General features: G+C 41.0%; 1 protein-coding gene across 1 annotated transcript; it reads right to left on the reverse strand.

Moving 5' to 3' along the window:
* Positions 1 to 5,518: 5,518 nt before the first annotated feature.
* Positions 5,519 to 14,513, reverse strand: RBBP7 (RB binding protein 7, chromatin remodeling factor). The gene is made up of 12 exons (XM_041472363.1): positions 14,359 to 14,513; positions 13,940 to 14,084; positions 12,030 to 12,172; positions 11,404 to 11,577; positions 10,979 to 11,094; positions 10,262 to 10,422; positions 9,240 to 9,366; positions 9,070 to 9,150; positions 8,421 to 8,497; positions 7,436 to 7,493; positions 6,800 to 6,910; positions 5,519 to 5,988 (listed from the first exon to the last, which is right to left on the reverse strand). The coding sequence occupies exons 1-12, from the start codon at positions 14,372 to 14,374 to the stop codon at positions 5,920 to 5,922; spliced, it is 1,278 nt and encodes a 425-aa protein (XP_041328297.1). The 5' UTR covers positions 14,375 to 14,513; the 3' UTR covers positions 5,519 to 5,919.
* Positions 14,514 to 22,536: the final 8,023 nt, after the last annotated feature.

Consider the following 22,536-nt stretch of genomic DNA (forward strand, 5'->3'; position numbering starts at 1 on the left):
TTGGACTCTGAGTTTTTCTTTAACATCATACTCATGTCTTCTAACTGTATCTGCTGAAATTGTATTTATTTGAAAATTCAAGAATGAAAATTAAAAGACATGACATTTGATTTCAAGCATATTGTTGGAGGAGCTGCCCTGGGAGGGGGCTGCTCTGGGGTTGTGGCAGTGACTTGCACATTCCTGGTGCTGTCTGGTGGGAGCAGCCCAGGGCAAGGGGTGAGGAGGTGCTACACTCTGCTCAGCTCACCTGGAGTGTCCTAAGGTGAGGGTCACTTGGACCATGAAGGGCAGGAGCTTTGGCTGAACCTGCCCCTGCCTGCTTCAAATTCTTCTCATGCCTTCTCTCTCCAAAAATTTGTCCATCATACTTCAGTTGGGTGCACTGTAAAAAATTTGGGGATTTATGCTAAAAAATAAGGTTTCCTAGTAAGTTCTTCAAGTGCTCCACATTCTGTCATACTCTGTGGGGTCATTTGTTCCTAATGTACACTCCCTCCCAGTTTCCTAATACTGAAAAGTGGTCTATTTGCCTTTTTTGGTGTATATACTCTAACATTTGGCAACTTCCCTGAACTGGGTTTTGTTTTGGAGCTGGTTTGAGCTCAGTTTTCCTTTGTGTCTATTTTTGCTAGGTAGAGCATTTGGAATTGCTCTACAACAACATACTCTGATGTGCTGTCTGACTCTTTGAAAATAGTATTAATTTTTTAATTAAAAAAAAATTAACTTGTTTGACAATACCATTGTATAAAAAGTGAGCAACAGGGGTCCTAGCCGTGAACCTTTTCTAGGGCTGTGCCAAGTATTTTGAAATCCAGCCACACTGTCTGGTCTTAGTTGTTCTCCGTGTATTTCAAAGTATTCCTTTTCATTCAAGTATTTAAGTATCTCAGACTTGTTTCCTCAAAGGTACTGCCTCTGCTGCTGTGTGTAAACATTTCTTTCCCTCTTTTCTTCCAGTGCATGCTGGTACAGAGGTCAAATCTGGTATTATTTCCTTGTATCTTCCCAGTCTTCCTAAGTTCCTTACAAAAACTGGTCAGATTTGCAAGCTTTTGCTAGAGGGAAATTTGTTTGCAGTTAATAGCTGGGGATTTCAGCTTTTTCCTTTTTTTAATTAAGTGCTAAGTCTCTCCTGCTAATGCACATGCGAACATGTACACACACATTTGAGCTGTACTTGTCTAATGAAGAACAGGTCTGAGGGGAGAACGTTTTTCACCCGCTGCATTCTGAGCCCTTCAGGCGCCTGTGTTTGAGTGTGTGTGCTGTAGTGAGAGATACTTGGGTTTAGGCCTTTACAAAGTTACTCCTCACAGATACTTTTTGTTCTTTTCTGATTTGGTTTTGTTTGGTTAGGGGTGAAGTTTTACATTTAAATTCTGGTAATTCCACCTTTTTCTTCTTGTTTAGCTATTTCTTCTTGAAGGAAAGTTGTATTTCCTTCTAACAGCCTAACTCAGCCTCATCTAACTGTGCTAGCTTTTACAGACCTTGCTGGCTCTGACACCCATCGAGCCTGAACTTTTAAGTAATTTAAGAATACTGTTGTGCCTGAAGACTTTATTTTAATTTCCTTTAAAATTGTTTGTTATTTTTTTGCTTTGGGGTTGGATGTTGTTTTGGATTTCTTGTTCAAACAGGAATCTGGGCTGGACTTGTCTCATGACCTGGGACACTTGAAGCAGGCCTTTGTGTAATTCCAGATTATGCCAAGAACACTGCTCCTACAGCTCTACTTCAAGAAAGTAACCTCTTAGAGCCTTTACAAATTGAAATACCCTGTTATATCTCATGATATTTCAAGCTGAGAAAATGAATTTAAATCACTCATTTTTAAAATGTATCTGAATACGGCCATGTAACAAATAGTCCGTATTGATGTAGTTCACTGTCACTTCCACCAGATTTATGTCCTGATGTTAAGCATCAAAATAACTACCTCAGTTCTGCCAAGTCCATGATGATTTAATCCATGTAATTTGTTGGAGTTGTTTGGTTGGTTTCTACCCTTTATGCCTGTATTCATATGAAACCATTTGATCTTGGTCATGCTGCCTGTTTTATAAATCCTTTTCCTCAAAGCTTTTGCTGGCGTTGTGCATCTGCTGTTTCCTGCTGGGTGGTTACTGACTCTTTTTCCTAACCCTTTTCTCCAGAATATGGATTTTATGCACTGTTGATGTTATAAAAGAGCCATCCATTACCTTTGAAAGGGGAAGAATAGTTGAACTCTCAAAACATTATTATTCATGCTTGATTCTGCTTGAACTTGGGGAAGCTTTGGGTTTGAAATTCACAAGACAGAAGCTGATGTTGAAAGAATCATGAAGAATCTACCCCACCAAACATCTCAGTGGCCATAAAGCAACAGGTCAGACTGGGTGTCTGACTTCAATACTTGTTCCCTGTAGAGAGTTTGCACAGCTTTCGTCAGCTGTTTCAGTGCTGAAGAGGCATTGCTTACACATGGAAAACCATAAAGTATAGTGTGGATAATAGCATAAACTGTGTGGCTACATAGCAAAAATTACCTCTTATCACACAGTTAAGGTTCTCAAGTCTTGCATTTTACAATAAAAGCAAATAAAGTTCTTTGTACGCAGTAAAGGAAAACCCCAAACTTGCTTTTTGCCACACTGAAGCAAAATGCAGGAATGTTACACACACTCTCAGGTTTGTTGTTATATAGGTATCAGTCTTCCAAAATATTGCAGCATCAGTTACACTTAATGCCTTGCAGTTCCTCACAAATAACTTCTGTCAGGTTTATCTTCAGAGGAGTTGGTGATGCAAACCATCCCATTCTTAGGGAAGAGGGGGAACAAAAATTTGTGATGCAGAATAGTAGTGGTACTTGGCTTTATTAGCAATAAAAGACCACTCTGCCACAGCTGCTGCTCTCCAGAAGTACTGGTGTGGTCTGACAAGAGCCTGGCTGAAGATTTTTATCATTCAACTTCCGGAAATCGTGTCTGTTGAAATAAAACAGCTGCTTTAAAATACAGTTTATAGTTTTACTGTCATTCATGGCAACAGTGGCAAATTTTTCAGTCAGTGTCAAAGAGGGACTTTTCACAAGCAAAGGGAATGATAATGGGTAATGAGTTTAAACCCCAAAAGGTAGATTTAGATTAGATATTAGGAATAAATTTCTTTACTGTGGGGGCAGTGAGGTACAGGAACAGGTTGTCCAGAGAAGCTGTGGATGCCTTATCTTGAAGCCCCGTCTGTGGAAGAGCTCAAGGACAGCTTGGATGGGGCTTGGAGCAACCTGGTCTAGTGGAAGGTGTCCCTGCCCGTGGCAGGGGGCTTGCCAAACCAAACCCATAGAAGAATATATATATATGTATATATATATATATAATGCATTAATTTCCATTTCCTGTGCATGGCATTTTAGTGTTTGTACACCCAGAACACCAGCAGGACCAAAGCACAGTCAGTAAAGCAGTGGCCAAGGAGTCCTTTGGCAGTTTGACCTTTCATGCTGCTTAGCACATCCTGTCCACTTGTCACCTGCTTGCTGACCTCTAACAGCATATCAGCCTTCCAGAGGAATATTTAAGCTTTTTTGTACCTAGCTGCATCAATTTAATAGGAACCTTTATTGAAAAAGGTGTGGAGAGACAAGTCCATGCCTGGTGACCCAGTGACTACAAAGCAGGGGGGTGCCCTGGTAACAGCAGGCAGGGAATTAAGAAAAAGTAGCATAAGAAAAGCAAGGAGAAGAGCAGTGTAGTTACTACACTCCACTTTCCCTCTCCCATTCAGTTAGTGAGGCAGTAAAAAGACTAGTGAACAACCCCAATCATGTTTCACACACAAAGCTGGAATCACCAATTCTAGGGATGAGCTGTGCTCTACATGTTGGTGCCAAGCAGCCAGGAGGTCTCCTTGAAGTGAGCACTGAAGAGGACCAGCAGCAGGGAGAGGTCATGTCACAGAGCACTGCTCTATCTGCACCAAGAGGAGCCACCACCATGCTCTCAGGAAAGTATTTCTGTTTGTCCAGAAAGCTGGGCCATTGACATCTTCATTTCCTGCTTTTCAAGAACTGTGTGTGTCAGAATGATTGCAAAAAAATATGTAGGGCCTGACCATAAGCCACCTCTGAATTCAGTGTTTAATGCTTATCATGTGCTGCCACTTGCACTTCCCCAGCAGGGTGTGGGAGAGAACAGGAAGAAAATCTCCTGGGTACAGCTGGAGGAGTTTCAGAAGTGGGTGAGGGAATGAAACCACTTGCCCCCCCTCCTTGACACAGGTCAATGCCTGCCACCATCCAAGCAATGGCCACCACAAAAGGCTCTCTTCACCTTCCTCCACCCATTTCATTGCTGAGCATGGCCTAAAGAAAGGAATATTCCCTTGGCCAGTTGGGCTGTCCCAGCTGTGTCTCCTCCCCAGCCCATGCCCCTTCCCCGCAGTGTGCAAGCACTGCCCAGCAAGCACCAAAGCACAGCTGCCTTATCAGCAGCATTCCAGCCATGAATCCAAACCACAGTCCCCAGCACTGCTCAGATGGACAAGCACTCCATCCCAGCCAGAGCCAGCACAGGCAGCTTCAGGTACACAGCTTGAGCCCAGTTGTCTACTAACTTGTTACAGTTCCAGTGGAGAGGAGAGCAAGGTGTCACTCTCTCACTATCAGTCACCACTGTCATATTTTTTTTTTTTTTTCAGCTTGAGCAGAAAGATCAGGACAGCCAGCAATTAATTTAATTAAGATCTTAAGTAGCTAAGAGCTAATAAACTCCACTTAGACTTGTCTGACAGCTCCCAACGTAATCCATCACCTGTCTGTAGATCCATCATAAATATGAAGAAATTTTGCTTCTGTACAGACAAAATTCTTGAGCTTTTCAGTCAATCCAAGGTTTAGAAGCAAACTGTGTGTTTGTCTATTATTTGTTCAGACATTGATGTATTTTAGACAACTACCCAACTGCCTCACTTAAGTAAAAAATGCAACAGGAAGGCTCTAACCAAACACAGGTGGCACCAATTCACTGAGAGGGCACTGGCACTTTGGCACTTAAGAAAATTATAAAGGACAGTGCTTTTACCACCACCCAAAAAAACCCCCACAACACACTAACACATAAAACCCACCAACACAAACAGACAAAATCCAACTACTAGTCACCCAAACACAAAGAAGTTACTTGAGTCGAGTCTACTCAAGATTTGTACTTGAACTTGACAGGAGATCTACTGGCTCTCTGCCTGGATTCCCTAAACCTCCTCCTATACCCATGCCTTTTGTTAAGGCATGTATTCCCATGTTTTTTTGCATGAAGACAACTCTAATCTTCCCATATTTTTATCTGTGGGTAAGTTCTAAACTAAAAAATACATAACTTTATTAGCAGGCAGCAATTAAATTCTATTCTATTATTGAATACAAGAAGGCATTCAACTGATGCCAGTGGACATTAAACACACCAAACACTTTTTTAACAGATTTTATTTATGCAAAACCAATCCAAAAGTGGTGTGTAAAAGTGAAAAGCTCTTTTTACATATTAATACAAAAAGGGTTTTTTTTATACAGTTTCTATGTGCGAAGAGTGAGGATTTGACCATTTTATTTGGAACACACAAAGTTTATTTAAAAATATAGACACAGGTATTAAGTCGTTCTTATTTTCTCTAAAGCTAATTGCTGTACAGTACACAACAGCTCAAAGTGCCCACAGAACCAAGGGTATCCCATGACAACTTGATTATACAAGCTTTTTGCTTAATCCAGTTAGGAATATTCTTGTTTTGATGCAATGCCTCTGCCCAGTGATTGTGGGCCTTTTGGTTTGGTATTTAGTTTTGCGAGTTTTTCCTAGGGCTTTATTTTATGTATACAGTAGTCAAATTATATTACTATGCCATTCCCTGTAGTTCCTTAAAGAAGAAAAGTTACATTCCTTGAGCTTCAAGTTCAGCTGCTGTTATATCTGGTTCTTCATCACTGTAAATGTTTTCTGCCTGAAGACACAGAGCATTACAAGTGATACACACAATTGTTTTTAAACAATATTCTACACTTGATATAGGAAAAAAACCCTCAATAACACCAAGGTGGCACAGCCATCATCCCCTCTTTGAAGGGATTTTCTTCCTGCCCTTTCTTAAAGGGCTGCCAAATTTAGAAATGTGCACACAGTGGCTACATTTGGCAGCTGCCTTCTTGCATTGTTCCATTTCAACAGCAAAAGCAGTAGCCATTTAACCACTAGCCCTTTTATTTTATAACACTTTATTTGGAATTATTTCAACCACAGTCTAAACACACAAAACAAGAGCAGGCACTGAAAAAAGAAGCCTGACCTGCGACACACATTTAAGTCCATTAAGAATTTTTTAACTCAATTTATTCCCAAATTACTTTATTCCACACTTCTAAGATAGTTGATCAATTTCCTGTAATGTAAACTACTATGCACTAACTGGGGATTTAAAAGGCATCCTGCTTTACAGCCAACATATGGGGGAGAAGGGGGGGCAAGACTTGGCTAATACTGGATATAAGTTTGCAACTACTTTGTTAAGAATAAATCTTAATGTTAATTAGTACCTAGAACTTGGAATCAAGAATTAACTAGCAGTTGCTTTTATTGAAGTTGTTTTAGTCTTGGTTTTCTTTTTAAAGTCTTACAATTTTTTATTAGATCAAGAAGTCTATGGCACAGACAACTTTCAGTCCTTGAAGGCACAAGCTGCCCCAAGAAGAACAAGCTTTTCAGTTTCATTTATACAACAAGCTTTAGAGTAACTTAAGAGCTGTTGTGACACTCACCATCTGCCATATCTGCATTATGTTGTCCTCTGATACAGAACAGATTACCCAAGGCTCATTAGGATTCCAACTGAAGTCTGAAATTTTGGCAGTGTGTCCTCCATGAATAAACTGTTAAAAAAACCCCACAAGCTTCAGTAAGCCATTTCAACTCTAGATAAATCTGTTTAAACCCAGGATTCTTAAGTTAAATTCATCATGCTAATGACCACCCAAAGAAAAAACCTGCTACTAGAGAGTCACAACAGACAAAAAGAAGGTGTGTGTTCAAGTGCTTCCATTTGCTGCTTACGGACACAGATGCAGTTGCTGGGACAGCATTTGAGATAACAGTTCCTATTATTACAGCAACAACTGACATCATCAAAATGGTCTCTCTTCACACAGGGCTGGACTGTGAAATGTGAAATCCAGCCAGATTTTATTCTGATTATCTATAAGAGCATTACAGAGTCACACAAGATATGGGGAAACCTTCAGAACTGAAGAGAGGAAGCCTACAGCAAACTAAAGCGATGGACTGGAAACCAGGGAGGTGAAAAGATTTATGAACAGCTACAGTTTTAGCAGCACAGTGACAAGACATCTCACTGCCACACAGCATGTCAGCACGCTGAAACCTGAACAAAAGGGTACCAGCAGCTCAGGAGGCCCATCTTCTGCATCCTCTGCAGACTGCTCTTCTCCAATTTTACTGCAAGAAAGTAGTTTATACTTGTTATTAAAAGGCCAGTTGCATTCTCTGTCAGCTTAACTGAACAGTTCCTGGCCTTTCTTTCCCATATTTGCAATTTGTGTTTCACACTGTGAAATATCTATAAGCACCAGGTATAAAACATCAACTGTCTGGCACTGCCATTACTGAAATGGAATCTTAACTTGTGAAGCACATGGAGGTAAAAATCACTTACTGATGTGATGCCTAAAGATTTTTAGCCTTTTTCATATTGTAGCTTTGTAGATTTTTAATATATAGTTGTATGATTTCTAGTACTTTTCCTGCCCTCACTCACATTGAGAATAATTAGCTAAACCTTTCTAACACATTCCTGAAATTCTGTTTAGTCTTATTGTTAATAACAGAATTTCTGACAAGGACATCTTGTTTTCCACCAGAAGCTGAGAGACATAACAAGAAATAGGGCAAAGAAACTCTTGGACCAGCTCCAAAGGAGCAGACCCAAGGGTGTTTTACTGGGCCAGTTGATCTCCTATTGGATGTACCAGCAACTAGATAAACTAATTAATTAACCTTTCAAAAATTGCAGAAGTCCTTTGTCACACATATGCATATAGCTATATTTGTGCACCTGAAAGCTTTCATTAAAGAACTGCTTTTTATCCTACCACTTTAACACTGTTAAAGTGGTAGGATAAAAAGTTTTGTCTTTTGAAACTAGGCAACAAGTGTACAACAGAAAACAATGCTATTAGCAAGAAACCCTGACGGAGAAGTAACTTTAGATGTACTGTGCTGTTTCTATTTATACTCAGAAGACCAGACCTGAGGTAGGCAAGGAAAGCTAGAACAACACAAATCAAACCTGCCAAATAATGCAGGCCTGCAGCATTTTTTTTAACCATCTGCTCACACATACTAAAAGAAAGGAATTCTCCTCACCTTAGATCCCATACATTAAGGCGACGATTGGTACCACTTGAAGCAAGAATGGTTTCATTATGAGGAGACCAGTACACCTATTGAAAGGAAACAACTTTCAGTGAGCAGTTACTGATTTATAAAGCATATCCTCAATAACCAGCACCGTGGCCACTAATTTTTAACTATACTCTGTAAATCAGTTTCTTCCAGCAAGAGGATATTCAGTAGCTCAAACAAACTGCTTTAATCTTAAGATTTCTCATACTGAACAGACAACACCATTTCACTATCATAGATTTACAATATTTCAGGAAATCTGTCTAAAAATCACTGTTACTTGCACCTAATTAAATAGGCAAAGTTCACAAAATTAGGTTGGAATCCAAATCCTCTCTACAGCATATAATTTTAGAGAAACCTTCTACTTGTACTTAAGGTACTTGTGACACCCAGTATCCTTTTAGCATTAAGTTGTTGACTACTTGCTTCGAAGTCAAGTGGGGAAAGGCAGAAATAAACTACATGGTACTGTTTGTAACTGTCAAATTCAACATAGTGAATTTTGATTCAACAGATTTATTTGTGTTGCAAGAACACAAATCTACATGTTCTTGTCCAAGTCAGTACTCTTCTTGGTTTTTTTTTTTACGTGTTGTAAGTAGCTTACCCACTGAAAAATCTCATCCTTATGAGACTCAAAAGAATGGAGTTTCAGCTTTAAGTTTCGAAGATCCCACAGAGCCACCGTCTGGGAGACACAAGCAACAAGAAACTGGTTTTACTATAATGGCTTTCATCTGCACTACACAGGAATGTAAATTATACACAAGTGAAAACCTTGTCAGCAGAGCCAGTTGCCAGAATGAACTCGCTGTACGGACTGAAGGACAGACAGTTGACCTCGGCTGTGTGAGCGTCTACGGAGTGGCTTGCCTTGGATGTGGCATTAGATCTTGTGTCCCAACTGTGGCAGTGAAGGGTTCGGGGCAGGGAGGAAAGAGGGAAAGCAAACAAACTTAAGTTGTTATAGGAAGTTTTTTCACTACAGCTTTTATTACTAAACTCAACTCTGAAGTTACAGCTTTCATTCCAAAACCTTCAGTATTTTGTGTTTGTTGTACATGAACAGCTTGCACCACGAAGCTGACATACATATTAGTTACATCTTCTTTTCAAGTGATGTGAACACATTAAATGGCATGTAGATTTCAGTGAGTCTGCACCATCACTGTAGCTGATTGCCATAAAGAGCTACATGAAATCACTCCAAAATTCAGACTTTTTTTATCCAAGTGCTGTAGACTAGGTCCAGTGGCAGTGACGCAGTTTTGGCAGTTTTACCTTTTTTTCTTTCATCTATTCTCTGTATTCTTTACACATACATTTGTAGCCTATTGTATTAGTGGTTAGTTTTCCTAGTAGTTTTCCATGCCTTTCCCTAGGCAGAAAGATGAAACATACTCCAAGGGCCCCTATCCTATCTTGGTTCTTCCTGGCTACCAAGGTTGAAAACAGCTCGTGGAGACACATTTTCATAAACAAAGTACAGCCAGTACCAAGGGGGATGCTCCATAGAAGGAGTTTGACCCAGGGGGCAATTGCATCAGCACTTGTCCTCCTAATTGGTGCTTTTTTAGTAAATTAGCATAATTGACAAACTTATAAAAATGTATGCACACCCGTGGGGGATGGGCTTTTGTGGACATTCTTCCATAACTGCCCTGGAGGCCTCCGATAAAGATGCACTTTTATATTACCTCCTATACTAATATCTGAAAAGTCTGTTTTGTTTCATTTCCAGGATGAAAACAGGCATCAGCAGGACACAGCAGACCCTACCCAAAAATCTCCTAACTTACATCATAAGTTTCTGATCATCTGCCACAGATCCAAACAGAGACTCGTGGAGCAGGTGCCATGCCACGTCTTCCACTACTGCAGAGTGCCTGGTAAAGATGGCTTTTGCATTAACAATCTTGCCCTCTGTGGGTCCAGCATTTACATCCCATAAACATACAGTCTGTAAATAAGCCACAGTCTATTGAACTGCAGACTCTGATTGTGTCATCTTTCAAATAAATAATCAATCACACTCTATATATAAAGAGATGACACTCCTGCGGCAGTTCTTTGCTTTTGAAAAAGAAAGCTCTCATTTATGGCATAATAAGTTAAGTTATCAATCAGCCTTCTGCAAGTTCAAGGCCCAAGGATTATTTAGAAGGTCACAAAAGCAATTTACATTTTTGAAGTTCACGAAGACATTTATAAGCTATTAGTTATTGATCTTTGAGAGTCTTACTAATTTATGGTCTTGACCCAATCCAGTTTAAAGGGTTTTTTTCCAGCAGACAACTATAAAAACATTCTCTTTTTACATTAAGAACCTTAAAAAGAACTTGTGGCTGATGACAGCCTAAAACCAACTGACAGCCTTTAGAAATGTAATTACAATATGTGAGAGCTTCCCCACATAACAATACACATCTGCACTAGGACAGATTTTCTCTAATTTTCTACTACACCATAACTTAGGAGTTGGGCTTCTTTTACAGGGGAAAAGATGTGGTTTTTACATGATCATCTGATGCACTGAGAAGATGTCCACTCAAATGTGAGTTCCATGATAAACCATAGCCTTCCTTCTGGTGTCCTCTTAATCTAAGCTCAGGATTACACTCTCCACTTGGGTCTGAAAGATACAAAATTCCTTTCATTTAGCATGTCCTTGCACACCAATCCATAGAAGCATCATTATCACCCAAGAACTTTGTCTCTGTTGTAATAATTATATTTCATACATGAACCTCTTCAGAGAGTGCTGCTTCTGCCAAGATTCTTTTATGAGAGTGAGTATAACCAGGAAGTTAAAGTCACTGAAGATATGGGCCTTCTCCTCTGGGTTCCAGAGCCCAGCAACTCTCTCCCAATCACAGTTAAACACAAGTTTACCCCTCTGTGACAAGAGGCATTTTGCTTAGCTCCAAGCAGTCCGACCCACCTGGTTTTGAAGGATGCTTAGTGTAGTCAAACACCAGCACATCAGCAGAGGGTGTTTTTGTCGCAACGATGCAGGGATTCTGAGGCATGTAACGGGCACGGTTCACTTCACCCTCATGGTTAATTTTAATCTCCATCTCAATTTTGCCAGTCACAGATCCAAAGCCACCAAATTCTACAGTTGTGAGAAAAACGTCAGTTTATCCCACCCATTATTTTAGACTACTGAAACAGCATTTCACAGCATCTTCCCTACTCCAAGAAACAGTGGTAGCACCTTATTAAACTCCAGCAAAGACTAGGAAAGACTACACTATGTAACACAATAGCATTCACACTTCTGATATTTAGAATCCTCTTTCAAAGCTTTAGTTTTTATTTGAGGTAGATGTGCACCAGTTTTCACCACAACTGAGAGCTGGTAGACATTCTAGTAGGGATTGCATGTCAATGTTACCTAAGCTCTTATAAAACAAAATTTCTTCTTTTTAGTTGTCTAGAATTAGTGTGGACTGGTAAGTATTTGTCCACTTTTGTATTTAATATAAAGTTAGAACACCATTATCAGAACAACTGAAAGCAGTAATGACATTGCTCAAAGAGGACCCAAGAATGCTGCATACCCACCTCCTTTCTCACTGTCAGACTTCAAATCATCAAACTGATAATTGTTGGGAATCTGGACTCTGGCAACAACCAGGTGGTTCTGTTCATCAGATGTGTGTGTTCCCAAAATCAGCCAGTGCAGAGCATAATCCTTTCCTTCTGGCCTGTTTAGAATAATAAATGTTGGAATAAAATTATGTGTTCAGCTCCAGAAGTTCCATAGCTTGCATCAATAATCCTGAAGGTGCAAACCTCTTCAGGGAGTTAGAAAAGAGACCCTCCCTAAGAGATCCTCCCCTTTGTTGCAAAGCCTTGTGTAATAAAGCAAACTGGACTCTGCCATGAGCCAAAGACACAACCAGCAAGGTTGACAATACAGGGCAGTAAACAGTGCCACTGTGGCTTGAAAGGGACAGTTACAGTTTGCGCAGCAGCTAAAGGACACAGCAATACCTACTTTGGTCTAATTTCCCTAGAGTTTCACAGTATTGATTTAGGAAACAATCAATACTCCTTTCCATAAAACATAAATCCTGATGAGACAAGTGGCAACCTATTTTAGTTACTTCTCTTAGGAGCTTTTACCAGTTACCTGAACTAGAATCAAATTTCTCTTCTGGTGGTGGAATGCAACATTTAGTTAAAAGTGAACAGCTGGATGGATGGTGCCATTTATCTCTGAAAGGACAAATTTGAGCAGTAAAAACCAAGCAACCTCTGCATTCTTGAATGCAACAAACTAATTATGTTTCCTGAATCCAAGCAATCCAGATTCATTTGGGTAATTATAAACAACCACAGGTATTACTACACCACTTCCAAGTGTAGAGGGGGGTAAAACACAAAACCAAACAAGAAACAAAATGCACATGCACTTACTTGCATCAGGAACAGGTGACCCGTCATGTCAGACGCCATACAAAGAGGCAGTCCTTGCCTTAAATAGCTTACATACTTTGACACTGGATAATTGGAAATACCAGGTTTTAAACTGAATATTAAGTCAATCTGCAAAATATGAGGCAAGCAGAAGTGTTCCTCATAAGGGCTCCACACCCTCAAATCCCCCGCTGCATTTTCTCCATGCCATGACTATTTAGCTCACATCTCTCTCAACATCATCCCCAAACATTCTGGTACCAAATAAAGTGATCACCTATCCAACACATAAAACATCTCACATGTAAAGTGGGACTTTATAGAAGAAAGAGACCATCCTCTGATAACTGCATGACACTTACACACTTTATTTTAAAATCTACCTAAATCCACATTACACCAGTCCTTGTCCACTACCTCAGTGGAGACCTGAGTTGTTACTGCAACAATTTAAGTTCTGTAGTAGCTGGCACATGAACAGATTTTATCCCCATCTCCATGATTCTTTTAGAAATTAAACTGAACCCACAATTTTTTCAGCAGGATGTGGAAGAATGGAAAATTTAAACACGTGAATTCAGCAATGAACCAGGGACAAAACCAGGATGCAAAGAACTAGTTTTAGAATATTCTCTTAAGTCCAGGCTTAAAAGATACCAAGTTTATACTATACTATAGATATTATAGCTTGGATGGAACAATAGATACAGTGCACATGAGAAAAATCAGTCTTTAAGGATGAGCTAATTTAGTAGATAGATTTCTCGATTGGAATTAACTATAGATGAGCACTAGATCTCTTATTTAGAAATAAATTGAGAAAGATTTCTGTGTTCACACCTCACAACACCTTCTGCTAGGCTAATCCAGACTTCGGTGAAGTATCAACTTGTGACCTTGTTCCTGTAAGTAAAATAAAGAGCTACAGAATAACAAAGAGAAGTCTAACCCAAATTGCTCTCGTCTTTCATGGTTTTTATCCTCAAGGTACTCATCACACACGGTTAACTGAAAGGATCCGAGCGGCTCCGCGGCACCTTCCCGTCCCTCACCTGCTGACACCAGGCAGCCACTGCACCGTGAGGCTGGGCCACTCCAGGGCGTGTGTCATCACCAGGTCGTACAAGAAGGGGGTGTTTTTCTTCCAGATCTTGTACTCCTCGCTAAAGACACGCTCCTCCACCGTGTCCTCCAGCACTGCAGGAAGGGAAGGGATGAACCGAGGGTGGAGGGGGTGAACGGGGCCGCAGCCCCGGCCGGGGCTCTACCGGGGCGGGGACGGGACAGGAGCGGGGGTCCCGCAGGACCCTCGGGGCGGCCGGCGGGACCGACACTGCAGCCGGCCATCCCAGCTCCCACCTCCCGCGGAAGCGCCTCAGGGAGGAATCCCGGAGCGCCCCAGCTCCGCTCCGCCATCCCGGGGCACCCTCACACCCCACCGCCCGGCCGGGGCCAGGGAGGGGGCTCCTACCGTCCCTGCTCGCCATGTCGGGAGAGACGCGGCGCCGGCAGGGAGCGGAGGGGGCAGGGAGAAACGGAGGAGGCGGGGAAGGAGGCACAGGAGACCCTGGAAAGGCAGGCAGGCGGGAGAGAGGGAGAAGAGGCGAGGATACGCAGGGGGCGAGGATGCCGCGGGCAGCACCCCAGGCCCTGAAAGGGCTGCCGGGCTGGGGCGGGGCGGGGCGGGCGGGGCCGGGACAAGGCGGAGGCGGGCGCGCTGCGCTGCGACCGCGAGGTGGGGCTGCACCACCGAGGACAGCTCTATTAAGTCAGTCTTACCTAATGAGCCTAAATCACACTAAAAACGTGGATATTGATCCCCCTTCGCATCTAGAAATGACATAATTATTGAATCGTAGACTGGTTTGGGTTGGAAGGGACCTTAAAGATCAGCTCATTCCAACTACCTTGTTGGGCAGGGCTGCCCTCCACTAGACCCGGTAAATAAATCTGTGAGTCAAATGGTTACAGTGGCCACAGCTGAATAGTTACTGTTTCTTCAGCAGTGGTGCTGAATATGTCTTAGTTTTCTAGAAGAAATGTGTGTTTGATCTATTCTTTAGTTGCAGTTTTGGCATGGAAGGCACTGAACTGCATTACTGAGCTGTCAGACACACAGGATCGGTTCAGGGTTACCAGAGTTTTAAATTCTGTCGCTCTCTAATGGGGTCAGTGGTGATGTCTCATACCCTGGCAAGTGGCATGGCTTTGTTTAAGCAGCCATGTACAAATCAAACATATGGCCCTACCACCATCCAAATCACACGTACAGCCTTACCACCATGCCTGCCCAGCCTTGCTGATCTCTCCTTTCAGGTATCAGTGGACAAAAGATTGTTTAAAGCCAGCTGGATGGAGCTCTGAGCAACCCGGTCTAGTGGAAGGTGTCCCTGCCATGGCCAGGGGCATTGTAACTACATGATCTTTAAGGCCCCTTCCAACTCAAACCATTCTATGATTCTATGACTTAATTTAACTGCTTTCAATTCAGCTTAAATGAATACTGCTTGCCTTAACCAGGGTGTGTAGATCTTTCTGGCAGCTAATAACACTTTCCAGAACAATAATGGAAATAGAGGCAGTTAAGAAACAGGTTAGATTCTCCCAAATGCCCTTAAAGATTCAAAGGAACTTTTTGTCTCCAAACAGCATGTGCTTTCTTGTCCTGTTGTAAATTAGAGTCTTAAGAGGAGTCCTTGCTTCAGTGTTAAACTCACAGAGATGAATCCTGTATCACTAAGGCTCATGCCTGGAGTCCCAGAAGGGAAGGAAATCAACTCTTAAGTGAAGCTCACTGTGCTCAGCTATAGATGGTGACAGGAGAGAGAGGGAAACAGCCAAATAATAGCTGGCATTTTAATTTCCCCTCTGTGAGGACACTCTTCATGGACTGAGCCTTCTAGGGTCTGGACACAAGTTTTTCAAACAAGGAATCCAGTTCTGGAAAATGTTTATGTCTAGCAAAGGTAGGACACTCTGAGGCTCTTAACAGCAGCCAAAGGTTGCAGCATGGGAATCAGGGAATAAGACTGAAGAAGGCAGCCAGCTCCTCCAACTGGAAGCTTTCCCTAATAAACCATTGCTTTTTTGACCAGGGTGTTAAAAAACAGAAATCTTTTGGTGAAGTTAAATAAGTACATATTAATCTTTGCCTTAACCCACACAGATTGGAATTATACCTGTGCATGGCTTACTTATTTAATGAGAATCCTGTTGAATTGCACAGAAGCTGTACAGCAGTCAGCTCCATAGGAGTGCACGAGTTAACACAGGGCCTTGTCCTGCCAGATGTGGCACCAGCTTCCCTTTGGCACTGCTTGCTCGATGATTTGGTGTTTGCTGCCAGGAATGTGTCTACTCCTACAAAGTGCTGAGGCCTTCCTAAAACGTTTTCAGGGTGAAGACTGAGCCTTTCAGAGCCTATGTGTTGTTGCAGAGTGTTGATCACTTAAACTTCAGATAATGGATAAAGGAAATCTCTGTCAGGCTTCCTGGCTTTAAGTGACCTCTGTTAGCTCTCACAGAAGTGTGATTACACGACTCCTCAAAAGAAGAAGCACGTATAAACATTTGGCTGTGATGTTCTTTGTGATTTTGCTGTAAACAGCAGTATTTGTGGCCACAGCTTACCTGGAATATGATAGGGAAAATGTGAATTGGTATTGAAAAATAATGGACAAAATTGTTCTTCAATGATGTCATGTAGGGCTTAGCTGAACTATAAGTGAAGAATTGCTCCCCAGCCCTCCACAATTTTTTGCTGACTCTGTTTAGGATCAGGAAATCAAGTTGGATTGTAATAGGTTCCATAACTAGTCCTAGCTTTGGTGAAAAAAACCTGTTACATCTAGATGTCAAAATGGTTGGTAAGTGACCAGCACAGTTCTCTTCTCCTTGTTAACAATTACATTTGGACACAACCACATTTTCTCTTCATTTAAATCTGTGCACCAAATATCCTGTTATTAAGTGCTCTTCTCCCATTGAGATTTATCATGGAAGAGACAATTTATAACACTCCATCTATCAAAGACAGCACATCATTTACTCTTATGTTGGTTATTTGCAATTCATTGGCATGGTCATATCTGTGGCCACACATCTAAAACATATCCTTTGATTCTCACACTTTGTAAGGAAAGCAATTATGCATGGCTGTTGTTCATCATTTGCGGTATGTGTAAAATGCACCACAAATTAGTTCTGAAGTGAAAGAGTGATTTGAATCATAAGCTTTATTTTTATTAAGCTATACTTCTTTCAAACCTAAGCATCAAATACTGCATCTTCATTTCAGTAAAAAAACACCATCTCCTGCATCCTCAATTGTATGTGCTGCATCATGCTTCAAATTGCAGATATATTTATTAGGAATTATACGCACTGGTTAATTTTAGCTTGAAGACAGGTATGCTGATATATTATTCTGCAAAGAATTAGCTGGCTTGCTGTTGCTTCTTTCTCTTATACATTATGCAGAAGTGATGGATGTTCCTAGCATAACTCAGCAAGTAGGTGTAGGCATATTACTGTGAATGACCATCTCAGTCAGAAAATTGTGAAGGGCTAAACAATTTTGCACAAAAACTCCAACTGCCCATTGGAAAAGTAAAATAGCAGCCTCAACAATTATTATACTCTAACATATTTGCTGTCATTGCATAGTCCCAGTAGCCTGTTTGGAATAATGCATAATTTTCTTAAAACATGTTTATAAGAAAAGCACACTTCATTTTAATTCACTCAGAATTTCTTGAAATGTGACCATGTTTATTTTCTCCACTGATCATCCAATATTTCTTTTTATTTACCCAGCAATTATCATCTCCCCAGTATCAATCACACCTAACCAATATCCTGCTGTCACAAAAGATCTTGAGCTGTAGCCGTGTCTTGGACGTGTTCTCTGTGACATGCAGGTTGGGATTTGTCTAATGACAGCACGTCTCTGATAGCTCACTTCTAAATAGCTGAGACTGTGTTTTATCCTGATGTGCAACATCTGTGTGCTGCACAGCCATGTGCAATTGGCAGCTCTTGCTTTGCATTGAATAAAGAGCATTTATGGCAATGTCAGTACTTAGGGGAAAGCTTGACTCACTGGGATTATATCCAGCGTTGTAGACAAATACTCCTCTTGCACCTTCTAGGTGGCATTGCTTCTACCACTGGGATGCTGCAGTGGGAACTAATATGCTGCAGGGTTTGAGTAACCAGCACTGTTTGTCACACTTTCAGCTGACTGCTGTAGATTGTATTGAATTTCAAGCTGCAAATGAGAGGAAATCCTATAGCAGTTTTGTGGACTCTTTCTGTATTCAGGAATATAGAGTGTTTTACCTTTGAAGTGGAATATGTTTATTCTGTGAGGCACAAACCAAGCTTGTTCTCATATAACAAGTCCCTCCTTCACCTCCCAAAGCAGCACTGCACTGAGCTAAGATTAATCCAACTCTGCTAAACGCTTTTTTAGTTCCTTGCATGGACATGGCAATATTCCCTCAACAACTGGGCTTACTGGGCTATTTCTGTCCTCTGTGACATTTATTTAGCATTTTCTATGCTTTTTTAAAAAAAATAATTCCATGTAGAATAGAAGGTAGATTATTTGAGAAATAGATATCAATGTTTATATAACTGGCTTGGTACACGTCTATTAATTTTGCACAGAGTACTGAAACTGGTTGAATTACAGAAGAGCAGGAGAATAGTAATTTTTAACATGTCATCTTATGAAACAGTGCTGCAATATGCGCTGTTTTGCATGCTTTATATTTCCAATATGTGTTTTCATTGTATAGTCTGCTGTAGCTCTGCAGCCTCTGGCCTGGACAGGTTATTGCCCATATGCAGAGTTGCAGACCTGTAGGGATATTAAAAGAAATGGCAGAAAATATTTTGCTCAGCAGAAAATATTTTGGCTTTTTGATAGATGTAGCCGATATGCAAATTTTTACAACAAACAACCTATTTTCCTAGAAGTACAAATGCTTAAATTAATGCCAACAGGGAGATTTTCAATAAAATGAAAGAGAATTCTGACTTCTGAAGCTTCCAGCATTTGGCTTAATGGAGATCCTTCTTGCTTGTTGCCTTGGCCCCCCTCTTTGTGATCTTGGAGGACCTTGGGGAGCACAAATTAGGTAGTTCCAAGTTTGTGTCTGGGTCACAGAAATCAGAGGAGACTGTAATCCAGACACTGCTGTTTTCAGTTATATGGAAAGGAGTCGAGGCAAACTGCTGCTCTCAGTGATGTGCCAAAGCACAGGAAAGTCTCAGCCTTTCATGCCAAAGAAGGTGAAAGGGAGTTGTTTATTATAATCCATTTCCTCTTCAACTTCCACTCTAGGGTTTAAAAGCCTCTGCAAGTATTCAGTGAAGGAAAGTGATCTCCACTCCTGCCTTCTGATCCTTGGGAATGTCTCTCCCCACCTGAGCTGCCAGGCCTTCTTTTTCAGAGACTTCTCTGAGGTCACCATATGGTTTCTCTCTGTGTTCTTAACTCTTACTCTTTTGAGATTTGAAGCAATTAATAACAGCATTATCTTCAAGGTTTGGGATATCTCAGAGGTGAATCCACTGAGACAGGAATCATGCCAAGCTGTTTCAGCTCACTGATCCTGTTTTTGTGGTAATGAAGGTTTTTGTTTATGCTGTTTGATCTACTCAGTCATTATGGCAGAATACCCTCACATGCAGTCTTTACAAGCTCTAGAGATCTTGATTTGTATATTGTCTTCTTTCCAAGGATTTGAAATACCAAGAACCACAGTCCTGCACAGAGTGTGCGTTAATGGACAGGTGTCACGTCAGACATCTGTGCAGCTTTTTACTTTGGGAGGTGGAGGCTGGGGCCAGAGGAACTATGGATTCACAGTGTGGACACCATGTAAGGGAAGAACATCTGCTGAAACCAGGTTTGTGCTCATTTACATTTCTGCAGTCAGTTCTAAAATTGGTGGGTGCCCAAGCAAATAAACTTTGCTATTGTTTCTGTTAGTTCCTCGGTGGTGTCTTGGGTGAAGTGGTATGGCCACACGTTGAGAAATGAAAGAAACAGGGACAGTGGCACGGCCCTATCGTGCCAGTACTTAACACATTCTTATATTCCCTGTCATCAGTTCAATGCTGCTAAAGCCATTTTGCTAAACATTTCAGAGGACATTTTTATGAACAGTTTAAGCCAGTCTAAGACCATAATAATATTAGCTGGTCTCCCCTCTTGCTCACCACTCTTCTGCTCTGCCCAGTGCTAACATTCACAAGGTCAATGGAGAGCTGAATCAGATCCCTGGGGTGGTAGCTGACTTTTGGTTTTTTTGCAAAGCTGATTTTCAGCCAGGTGATCAGGCTGAGCATACTCATTGCATGTCTTCCTGGTTTTAAGCTTAGCACCAAGGGAGGACATGGCCATGGGCAAAAGCAGAGTTGGCCCATTCAGGTTCTGGTTTCAGATTAGTTTGCACCATTTGTGAGACTGCACCATGGGCCATGCAAGTCAATAATTGTAGCACTCTACTACTGGTTCAGTGCTAAGTCTAGAGTGTTCAGTTCTGTGAACCACCCAGCTAGGAGTATTATATTGCCACTTGTCTGTCTTCTGCAGATGTAGAACCTGAGAAAGAAGGTGAAAACTCCATTCACACACTTTCATTTGCTAACATGAGAGGAAAGCTTTAAAATTCCTACTTAGTTACTTAAAATTCCTACTTAGTTACTGGTATAAGCAGGATATATAATTAGGACTTCGGTGGGAGACAACCAAACTAAATACAAGAACACACATTGTCATGGGACACCATTGAGACCTTATTTGACATACATTTAAAATATTCTCCAAAGAGGTTTTTTTAAAGGAAAATGGTTTAACAAAATTGCTGCTTTGCTGAGAAGCAGCACAACTGGATCAAATTAAATAAAACCTGAATTTTAAAAGCATCTTGTGATTTGAGATACTGCAGAGAGTCTCTTTAAAAGGTATCTGAGACTAAGCATCCATCAACTGAGGAAATCCCTAGCACTAGGGGCTTTAGAAAAATCTACTCTTTCATATTTGAACTATTACTCTATACAGCTGGAAATCTAATGGAAACAGGGCCTAAGCAACTTGGCCAAAGTAATTTAGGAAATCAGAACTGCTGACTGCTAGTACTAGCTCAGGTTTCTAGCCCAGAATGCTAACATTTGGCTTTATTGTTTTGTTTTTCCATGATTCTCTGCTGTGAGGTGCAGTGGGGGAAGAGTAGATCAGTGATAACTGTTAAGATAACATCTCTGCCCTCTTTCTTAGGAAGGACCTGTTTTCTTGCTGAAGCATAGGGAGACAAGTATAGATTACATGACAACATATTTCTATGTGAAAAGTCATTTTTGGCTCTGTCTTACTTTAAAAACCATGCACATGGGAGGGTAAGGAGGGCGTGAATAGCCTCATTTCTTGATGGAGGAGTGACACAGATGCAGTAGGTTGGATGTCAGAATGGCTCTGTTATTAGTGATGTGTTACTGCAACATCTCCATGCCACAGGCACAGGGCAGCACCTCATTCTGTCAGCGCTCTGCAGACACTGAGGGGAGATGCCAGTCATTGACCTGAAGATCAGTCCTTCTCTTGGATTCTGAGAACAAGACAGCTGGATACAGGAAGACAGGGCAGTGCAAGGTGGCAATTATTGGTGAGCAAAATAATCAGTTCTCATGGCTGCAACCTCCCTAGCAGCAAAGAAAATATAGGAAGAGAATTGAAATTTGAATTTGAAAGAGACACAGTGTGGCTTTGTGAATACTTAGGGAAGAGCTGTGTCTGGATGAAACAAGCAAGTAAGAAAAAGGGATAGATAACTTTTCAGATAAAACCAGGGTGGGTTTGTTTTGTGTGGGGTTTTTTTGTTTGTTTTTGTTTTGTTTTGTTTTGTTTTAATTTGGTTACCTCTCAAAGGAGTTGTTTCAGAACCCTGACTGCAAGTCTTGTGGGGTTAACATTAGCATTTTAGTTTGGACCAGGAGTGAACTTTGAAGCAAATCTTGTGATTGTCCCTACTTAGTGCACTTTGGTTTACACTGCAGACTGGTTACAGAGCACTGGTCACTGAATCCTTCTTGAGAGAAACTAAATCACAAATATGTTCCATCTGCCAGTGAGGGGGTCAGATGTACAGAACCAGACAAAAGAAAATCTATAATTGTTAACACCCCCATAAAATATATTTAGCATGGAGTCAAGGTCCTCAAAAACAATTGTTTTACTCTACAGATCCACTTTTATTCATGGTACTATTTGCTAGTGTTAGACATAAAGACTTGTTTCTTTGATATTTTTTGTTGAAAGGAATATAGATTTTTGGTAGACTTTCAAGTGCTCTTTGCTTATATTTCTTAAACATGTTGATATCTGATCACCTGTAATGCCTCAGTGGCATTTGCTTAGGTAGCATTATATGCTCTGTTTAGTATTTGCAGTGAAATTGCACCAATTTCAGAACAAAGTTTCTGGATTCACAGTAAGCATCTTGTAAGCTAAAATGATGTACTAAAGGTAAATCTCAAATGCCTACTCAGCATTTTGGCAGTGGCACATATGGAAACACACAGTTTAAGATAGTGAAGGTCAGAAATTATGTCTCAGGGGATTTTGACTTGAAATGTGAGA

Source organism: Pyrgilauda ruficollis, unplaced genomic scaffold, assembly GCF_017590135.1.
Source record: "Pyrgilauda ruficollis isolate IOZ18807 unplaced genomic scaffold, ASM1759013v1 scaffold29, whole genome shotgun sequence".
In the NCBI taxonomy this organism is placed as follows: domain Eukaryota; kingdom Metazoa; phylum Chordata; class Aves; order Passeriformes; family Passeridae; genus Pyrgilauda; species Pyrgilauda ruficollis.

Coding starts and splice junctions, on each gene's coding strand:
- RBBP7 (XM_041472363.1), bottom strand. Junction 11,095..11,403: donor TAAGCATCCTTCAAAACCAG/GTGGGTCGGACT, acceptor TGTATCTTTCAG/ACCCAAGTGGAGAGTGTAAT. Junction 9,367..10,261: donor GATGATCAGAAACTTATGAT/GTAAGTTAGGAG, acceptor TCACTGCCACAG/TTGGGACACAAGATCTAATG.